We start from the raw sequence: 9,172 nt of genomic DNA on the forward strand, positions 1-9,172 counted from the left end.
ACTGAGTCTGCTGGACCTGAGGACTGAGTCTGCTGGACCTGAGGACTGAGTCTGCTGGACCTGAGGACTGAGTCTGCTGGACCTGAGGACAAGAGACAGGACTCAGAGTCTGCTGGACCTGAGGACAAAGACAGGACTCAGAGTCTGCTGGACCTGAGGACAAAGACAGGACTCAGAGTCTGCTGGATCTGAGGACAAAGACAGGTCAGCATGGAGGACTGTACATAAGGAGCTCAGACTGGTCCAGGTTGGTCTCTGGTCCTCAGAGGACTCACCAGGATCTTATTGGAGTCACTGAGTCGTCCCCTCAGAGCCACAGGAAGCTCTCCCAGGTTGGCTGTGATGAATTTAGCCTCAGAGATGATGGCAGCAGCTTCATCCAGACCCTCCTTCCTGATCTTCCAGTTCTTGTCTCCGATCTTAGAGACCAGGTCTGACGTGATCTTATCACTGACAGGAAGACACAAACATTTAAACATTAATTACTTCTGACAGAAGAGATGTGAGCCGAGTTAAAACAAAGTCCAAACAGTCTGGTATTTACCTACACAACACACACACACACACACACACACACACACAAAAACTACTTGACATACCTACCTGACATAACTACACAACAAAACTACTAGATTAAAAACTACCCGACATAAAACTACACAACAAACTACCCGAATAAAAACTACACAACATAACTACACAATAAAAACAAACATACAGTAAAAAAGGTAAAAACTGTATCTTGTAAATAAATAGTTTTTGATAATACTATCAACACAGTATTGAAATAAAAAGATTTAAACATCACAAAAACATTTGAATTTCCTGTGAAAACAGAAAACTGACAGCTGAACTGTTAAGTTTGAGCCAAAAAGAAACCAAATTCTAGATAAACGCAGCTGCTGCTGCTGCCGCCCCCCCCGCCTTCATGGAAAACCCTGGAGACCACTTCCTTCGGTTCTTACCTTTAGTTTGACATGCTTACAAAATATTTTAACTGTTAAGGGGTTAATTATCATTTTCAAATCCAGCATTATTTTTTATTTTCCTCATTAAATGCTATCAGGTAAAAAAACATTTTAAAATAAAATTCAATAAAATAAAAACGTGAGGCAAGAAAGAAAAATTACAAAAGTAAACTTTGTTTTAGAAAAGATAAAAACCAGTAAAGTAGATTTTCAGATAAATGTTGGACCTGATATCTGTTCGGGGCAGGAGGTCCATGATGTCCTGCCCTCCTCCTCCTCCTCCATCTTCATCCTGCTCCTCTCCATCGTCTCCCTCGTCCTCAGCAGCAGACGTCTTCTTGGTAGCTCTGGTTGGAGCTGGAGGAGACTGGCCCTGCATCTATGAGACAAACAAACCTTGATTTTCCCGCTCAGACTGAAGCTCCTGAACGCCTCAGACACTTGGTTACCTTTTCAAACTCGGCGTCGATCTGAGAGAGGAGCGCCGGCTTCTCGTCCTCGAAGAACACGCGCAGCGGCGCGCCCATGTACAGGAACATGACCCCCAGCAGGGAGATGGCGGCGGTCCGGACGGCCGGGTTTGTTGCTGCCAGAGCCGTCTTCACGTTGGTGATGAAAGCTTTCACGTTGATGCTGCGGAGCAGGGCTCAAAGGTCAACGAAGGCCGGCTCCTTTCAGAGAAGAAAACTAAAAGAACTCACCCAGCGAAGCCGAACTCCTTCATGGCGTTGGCCAGCCAGTTCAGCGTCTCCGCCTGGTTCTTGGGGTTCTTCTGAGTGAACGCCGTGGAGACCACCTGACACACAAACCAGTTAATCACGTGTTCGTCAGCGGCTCAGGTCGTCACGTCTCGTCCAGATACTGCACCTGCTCCGCGGTCCATGGCAGCGAGCACGCCTCTACGATGGCCGTCAGAGCTTCTTTGGCGTTCCCGCCACATTTCACGTCTCCGATCTTGTCCACCAAACCGTCCAGAACCACGGAGGCCGAGGTCTTGGAGAACTGTCCCCTCCGAGCAACCAGAGCCACGACGTGGAGCTTCATCTGCATGACCTGCAGGTCACATGATCAGAAGGGTCAGAGGTCATCACAGAGCCTCCAAACTCAGGTCAGTCAGGTTAGTGTGAGGTGTGGGCGGAGCCTGAGCGTTTAGGAAGTAGAACTGCAGCAGCTGATGTCCAGCTCAGAGAAAACATCTCTACACTTCACATCTTTACTGCAGTTTATTTTTATTTTAAACTCCAGACAGTTTCAATCATCATGAAATAAGCTTGTAGAGGAGAGCAGTTTGTTACCTGAAAGCTGACAGGAAATGTTTGGATTTAATGGTTTAAATTATCTTTAGGATCCATCCTGTGATGATTTTAAATCACTGCTGCTGTTTTGTGACAACTTCTAAAAAACATTTTGTGGAGAAGAAGCTTAATTAAAATTTACAGATTCTGCCTCTTCCTGACTGCTTATTGTGTGATGATCTTTAAAACATTGTCAGAGTGGTTGAATACCAATCTGCAACTAATGCTGCTATATTTGGTGTCAGTGATAAAAACCTAATATATCTGGAAATCAGTGCTGATAAACCTAGACAAACTCAAAACCATACCGTCATTGAGCCCATTTTATTTCATTTCATTATGTATTTATGTAAAAAAAATTTCTGTTGTTTTGTTTTCTTCCTTCTTTGTCTTAAAGTTGTTTGTCCATACACAATAATTTAAACATGGGGTCTTTTCAGCAATGCACAGTTTAAAGACTTCTTTAGATGAGTGTCTCTGGTGGGTTGAATGTTTGACATATTACTTTCTAAAGTGATGTCCATCAAAAAGTACATTTAGATATTTATACTCAATAAGTATAAATTTGTAACGGAGTACACAGACATATTTCGTTTCTAGCCGCCTGTTTATGTGCTTGAATCAAAAACAGCTGCATCGTCTCCAACTTGTTCAGAATTCTGCAGCTAGACTTTAACTCGAACACCTAAATCTAGTCACATCACTCCGATGCTTTCAGAACTTCATTGGCTACTTGTTTATTTTAGGATCCGGTTTAAAATCCTGGTTCTTACATTTAGAGCCCTAAGAGGCCAGGCACCTGCCGATGTTGGGGACATGCTCTCCACATACAATCCAGTCCGCTGCTTGCGCTCTCAGAATCAAAATCTATTAGCCGTTCCTCCAACACGCTATAGGACCCGTGGCGACCGGGCTTTTTCGTTTGCAGCCCCTAGCCTCTGGAATGACCTTAACTTTGAGGTCTGTTCCATCAGTGATGTCGAATTATTCAAAAAGGGCTTAAAAACCTTCTTTTTCCAATAAGCTTTTAGCTAGATGTTTTGGCTTCAGTTGTTGAACTCGGTGCCTGTTGTGGTAGCTGAGTTTTCTCTTGCCTTGGTCCAAGTTCGATTTACATTTTTCTGTAAATGTAATATGTAAATATAAATAGGTTGGTATTTTATTTTTACTGCTTTTTTCATTTGGCTCAGTGTTGTTGCTGATACACCTTTTGGGTTGGAAATACCGGACGGCTCCATGATATTTTTATTGCGTTGTTGTTTTGAGTAATTTTGTATTGTACAGTACTTTGTGAAGTTATTTCTATGAAAAGTGCTTTATAAATAAAATTTTACTTACTTACTTATGTAAAAATATGAGCAACATTAAAAGGATGTCTTTTGACATGTATCTGTTTATATAATGGTGCTCAATAAAAAATTAGATTCTTTTTACAAAATCATGAAAAATTCAACTAATCCTTGTAAACCTTTATGAAGTCTTCAGGGGTCTCTTGTACTGCAGACTTATCCAATGTCCAATAAACAAAGCAGATTTCTGCAGAGTTTGTTTATATTTGTGACTTGGAGCTGTCGTTGTTGTTGTTGTTGTTTACCTGGAAGTTTGTCTCCTTCCAGCCTGGTTTCTTGGCCAACATCCTGACTAAAGCCTGGCAGGGCATCACAGCTCCGTCCATGGTCTCCACGGCCTGCAGGATCAAACAGACTCAGTCAAACACCTGTCACCTGATCCAGGTTTGAGTCCTCAGAACTGGTCTGGTTACCCTCTGGAACTCCTCCATGCTGGCCAGCCTCTCCTTCCAGTTGGTCGAGTCCAGCTGCTGCAGACAGGAAGCAGGAAGTACGCCCGCTGCCAGGTCCTCGCACGCCTCCGGCTGAGGGAACATTTAGAGCATCAGAAACATCAGATCTGGTTTTATTTGGACCAGAACCTCTTTAATGTTCTTTAACTTACAGAGAGTTCTGTCTCTGTGACCTCTTTGCTGTCGGAGGTTTTCTTTGCTTTGCCTCCAGCTGCAGACGCTGCTTTGCCTTTTTTAGCCGGAGCAGCTGAAGCCTGCAGGAAACAAAGCGTGAGCTGAAGGTTCTGCTGGGGGAACCTGGGGGGAGTCGGGGGGATACCTTGCTGGATGCAGACGCTTGGGTCTTCTTAGGAGGAGCAGATCTGGACGGAGGCTCAGCAGCAGGAGGAGCTTTAGCTGCAGGTTTCTTCTCTGCTCCTCCTCCTCCTGCAGCTCTCCTGCCTCCTGGCAGCTCCACTTTCTCAGCACACTCTTTGATCTGTTGAGGACAGACGGTTAGGAGCTGAAATAAAAACCTGCCGGTGCTGCGTCTGCACTGCTCACCTTGTCCAGTTTGAGTTTATCCAGGTCGGCCAGGAACGGGTTCACAGCCTTTTCTCCCACCACCTTCATGGCCGTCCCCAGAGCCTCGAACGCAGCGTCTCGGACCTCCGGTGCTGAGTCGTTCACTTGCTGAGACGGTTGGGAGAAGAGAGGTTTTAAAATAATTTATTTCTGCGCTGCGGAGCAAGCTTATAATAGTTTAGGATTTTATTTATTATAGTTTAGTTTTAGTTGATTGTGACTTTATCATTTAATTCAGTTACTGTAGTTTTAACTAGTTTTTATTAGTTATTATTGCATTTTTAATGCTTAGTTTTAGTTTTTATTAGTTATTATTGCATTTTTAATGCTTAGTTTTAGTTTAGTTTTTATTAGTTCTTGTATTCGTTTTTTATAGTTTAAACATATTTATCAATCCATCCTCCAGCTTGTGATGTTCCTGTGAGTTAACTAACCAGCAGATATTTGGTCACTAGTTAAATCAGTCCATTATAKCAMCACCTTCCTAAAATAATTGTGTAACTTAATTTTACCAAGTAAAAACTTGGTGATTATTTTAGGACGATGACAATAGTTGTCTCCAACCTGCTGCTACCTGTTGTTTGTTTTTCATGGAGCTACTGAGAGAAGCTAACGTGTCAGATAGTCACAGTTAGCATCTTGTGTGAGTTTGATTCATGCAGTTTTTCTCTTCAGAAGTTTTCCACCTGTTTTATCACCTGTTTCCACTACAAGACACTTGATTTGATTTTTCAGCCAGATTCAAAGAAATCCCAAAGTGGACGTTGTTGTTTTCTCCCAACTGTTGTTGTCATTCAACAGGTGATGCTGAGCAGCAGCAGACTGTAAACAAGTGTTGTTACAGACCACAGCTGATGGCAAACTACTCCATTAAAATAAACTGAAACACTAAAACTAAGGATATTCTGTCTATAATTACAGTTAGTTTGAGTTAGTTATTGTTTTTTCATTTTATTGCAGTATTTATTCACTTTAGTTACTAAAATGTTTTTTTCAGTTTCAGTTTTTGTTAGTTTTAGTGAACGATAAGCCTGCAGCAGAGCAGAGAGCTCACCTTGATGAGCGCGGCACACAGAGGCTTCAGGACGCTCTTGGGCAGCGTGGCCTGGGTGCAGTGTCTGAAGGACCGGGCCAGAAACAGAGACGCCTGCTGCTTGATGGACGGGTTCTTGTTGTCCATCACAGCCAGGACGTCCTCTGAAAGGTTCTGCAGAGTCGTCTGAGGACAAAAACTCTCCGTCACAAACAACTATCAGGTTACAAAAAGAGCAAAAACTAAATAAAAACATGAGCCAAGATAAGAGAAACAGAAAAATTCAGTTCTTTTCACCAGAAAAACTGAGAATTAATGAAAACTCTTAGTGGAGGAAAAGATCTGATTCATTATTTCATCAGATTCAAGTGAAATTATTGAAATGATTCTGTTGTTAGTCTGCCACTAAATAAATCTCAAAACTTTAATCTGTCCTTACAGTGAGAAAGATGGCGTCGATGGCCTCCTGCAGGGCCTGGACCACCTGAAGCTTCTTCTCCTTGAACTTCTCTAGAATGGTTGGGACCACCTGAGAACAGACAGCTCTGTGAGGGAACAGGTCCAACACCTGGTTCTGCTCAGGTCAAACAGAACTGCAGAGGTTTTTCCACCAACCTGTCCTGCATACGAGCCAAACTTCTTCCTGAGACCCGAGGCCAGCCCGGCCAGACATTTAGCTGCCATGGATACTAGCATCACGTTAGCATCCTTCCCCACCACCTGGAACCAGAACAGAACCCTCTGAACCCAGACTGGACCTTCTGTCTGCTCAGAACTGAGCCTTTCTCCAAACAGACGTGGTTCAAGCAGGGTTCCTACAGTTTCAGTTAAATTTAAGACCTTTTAAGACTTTAATGACAAATTACATTAAATTTAAGACCAATTTCACAAAAAACACAAAGGACAAAAAATAAAACCTGGCAGAAACTCATGAACCTAAGTATTTTTGGTTGAAGTATTTAAATATTCCTAAAAAAAACAATTGTTTTTACTCATATCTAACTGGTTTTTTTTTTTTTGTCAAATATAGCAGAAACATTCTTAGCAGTCAGTTTTAAACTTAATTCCTGGAAATTGTCTAATGACCGAAAATTTGGGGTTTAGGACCCACAGTGGGTTCTCAACCCCAGCTTACTGTAGATGAAACCTTGAAGCGCCTGGGACATCATGTTTTTTTGTAAGAAACGTGAATACATTTTTGGAAAGACAACATTAATAACACATTATGAAATGAATGTCATGACGCTCAGATGAACAGTTGTTGAGATATTTGCATGTGAAGTAACAGGAAGTGATGTCAAAGAGGAATGTCTGCCTGTGAACGTTAAAAAAAATAAATAATTGTTACCAATTATTTTAATATTTGAAATGAATTACAGTCATCCTACTTGTATTGTGTTTACATTTTTAAGACTTCTGAAGATTGATTTAAGACATTTTAAGGTTAATTAAGGCCTTAATTTTGGATCAATGAATTCAATGACTTTTAAAACTTTTTAAGGATCTGCAGGAACCCTGTCAAAGAGCCATGTACAACAGGTAAGATGTTCACTATTCACAAGTCTCCACCTGAAAGTGTTCATATATAGGAGCTCTGACTCAGACAGGAAGGAACCTGAACATTAGGAGGAAGAATAAAAACGTTCACTTTAACATAAACCAGATGTTCCAGAACAGGTCTGTGGTCCTGACCTTCTTCAGGGCTCGGACCAGGTCTCCATAGTCTCCATTCTCCAGTTTGGGGTACTTGATCAGAACCTCGATGGCTTCAAGAGCTTCTTTTCTCTCCTGCCACTTCTTAGCTTCCTGCAGAGACGAAAACAAACTCGTGTTTCTGGAAACTTGTTTTTATCAGAAACAGTTCTTCAATCTTTGGTCGTCAGCTCTAAATAAGAAAAGAAAACCAAACGTACGATCTTCTCGTAGAAATCTTTGGGCATCTTGGAAAGAATCTCCACAGGTTCCATCAGATCGTAGGGATCCACAGCTGCTACCGTTTCCGCCTCATCCTCTCCTGGAGGAAGAGCAGAACAAAGCATGACTGTGTGGCAGCAGGAGCAGCAGGAGTAGCAGGAGCATGGATCTGAGCTGGGACCGGCCCCACCTTCAGACTGAGCTCCTCTCTGAGCTTGTTGCTGCTCAAACTTGGCCTTCAGGTCCTGCTGCGAGCGCAGGAAGCGGCTCTGCTTGGGAGGAGACGAAGGCAGCTTGGCCCACTCCTCCTCCAGCTCTTTGAGCTGCAGAGGAGAGACGGGTCTGAGTTAACGGGTCAGAACTGTGTGATGAGGAGGAGGAGGAGGACCCACCTGTACAGAGGTGATGTTCTGCAGCGGGGGTCTCAGAGCATCTCGGATCCACCTGTAGACCTCCACAGCGAGCAGCTTGGCCTCGTCCCTCACAGCCTTCTCTCTGGACTCGAACTGTTTGGATAAAACCTTCACCACCGGCTTCAGCGTCACGATCTTTGATCCAAACTCACTGCAGGAACCAGAGAGAGAAATGACCTGTCCTCTTCAAATATTCAACAAAAACCTGACGGATCATTAGAAGAGCTGATTCAGCAGTTTTGTCTGACACCACATTCACCTGAACACAATTAAATCTGATTTTACTGGAAAATAAACAAACCCTGAAGGTTCAGACACTGAACACCCAGAATTAAAGTGCCTGTCACATCATGAATGCACCTTTAAAAAGATAATAGCATATTGCAAAAAAAAAAAAAAAAAAAGATTCTACGTTGCTGAGATGAACAGTTGTTGACATATTTGTATGTGAAGAAACAGGAAGTGATGTCAAAGGGGAATGTTGAATGTGAACAGATCATTGCTACAACCATAGATATACAGTATAAAAGGCTAGATAAGTCATAGTGGAGTCTCCTCACACGGCAGCCATCTTAAGACAGTCAGCAACACTAACTGTGGTAAATGCACTGAGTGATTTCCACTAAATAAAATATATGTAATTCACTGAAACCTTGATGGATTTACAAAAAGCTTAGTTTATTATAAGAGTTAGATGGCTATGATTTGGAGTAATCAGACAGCAGTTTGTCTTTTCTTTAAAGTATTAGTTAGTATTATTTAGGACTAATATTAGTTAATAAAGGCACATCATAGTCATATTTGCATGTGTGGGAAACAACTGGGCATAAATTAGTTCATATTAACTACTATTACTATTTAATATGAAATATTATTACAATATTATTTATCAGCATTCAAAATGTCAGTTACTTTTTCAGTATATAAACATGCATTTCTAAATACATGTAAATACTTCTTATTGTGTATATTGCAGTTGCTTTACCTACAGTATCTTCAGTGTTATTTCCATGTGAACATCCAGTTTAAGTATGCTGCATTATAACATCTGTCACATTTACCCCAAACAGTTTTAAAATCAGTTGAAAATTGAGATAGATAGATAGATAGATAGATAGATAGATAGATAGATAGATAGATAGATAGATAGATAGATAGATAGATAGATAGATAGATAGATAGAT

At 41.7% G+C, this 9,172-nt stretch overlaps 1 protein-coding gene across 2 annotated transcripts in view; it reads right to left on the reverse strand.

Annotated features, from left to right (window-relative positions):
• LOC106533743 (cytoskeleton-associated protein 5) overlaps window positions 1-9,172 on the reverse strand; it is a gene marked incomplete at its 3' end in the record, with an annotated part of 35,431 nt that overhangs the window by 19,090 nt on the left and 7,169 nt on the right. For both annotated transcript variants that reach the window (XM_014030174.1, XM_014030173.1), the window contains 17 exon segments: window positions 276-450; window positions 1,196-1,347; window positions 1,418-1,601; window positions 1,670-1,764; window positions 1,836-2,021; window positions 3,858-3,950; window positions 4,026-4,136; window positions 4,217-4,318; window positions 4,384-4,542; window positions 4,608-4,736; window positions 5,683-5,847; window positions 6,101-6,190; window positions 6,277-6,381; window positions 7,354-7,467; window positions 7,575-7,675; window positions 7,766-7,898; window positions 7,968-8,139. In XM_014030174.1, coding sequence (XP_013885628.1) covers window positions 276-450; window positions 1,196-1,347; window positions 1,418-1,601; window positions 1,670-1,764; window positions 1,836-2,021; window positions 3,858-3,950; window positions 4,026-4,136; window positions 4,217-4,318; window positions 4,384-4,542; window positions 4,608-4,736; window positions 5,683-5,847; window positions 6,101-6,190; window positions 6,277-6,381; window positions 7,354-7,467; window positions 7,575-7,675; window positions 7,766-7,898; window positions 7,968-8,139 — 2,266 coding nt within the window.

Source organism: Austrofundulus limnaeus, unplaced genomic scaffold (genome assembly GCF_001266775.1).
Source record: "Austrofundulus limnaeus strain Quisiro unplaced genomic scaffold, Austrofundulus_limnaeus-1.0 Scaffold1012, whole genome shotgun sequence".
Classification (NCBI taxonomy): domain Eukaryota; kingdom Metazoa; phylum Chordata; class Actinopteri; order Cyprinodontiformes; family Rivulidae; genus Austrofundulus; species Austrofundulus limnaeus.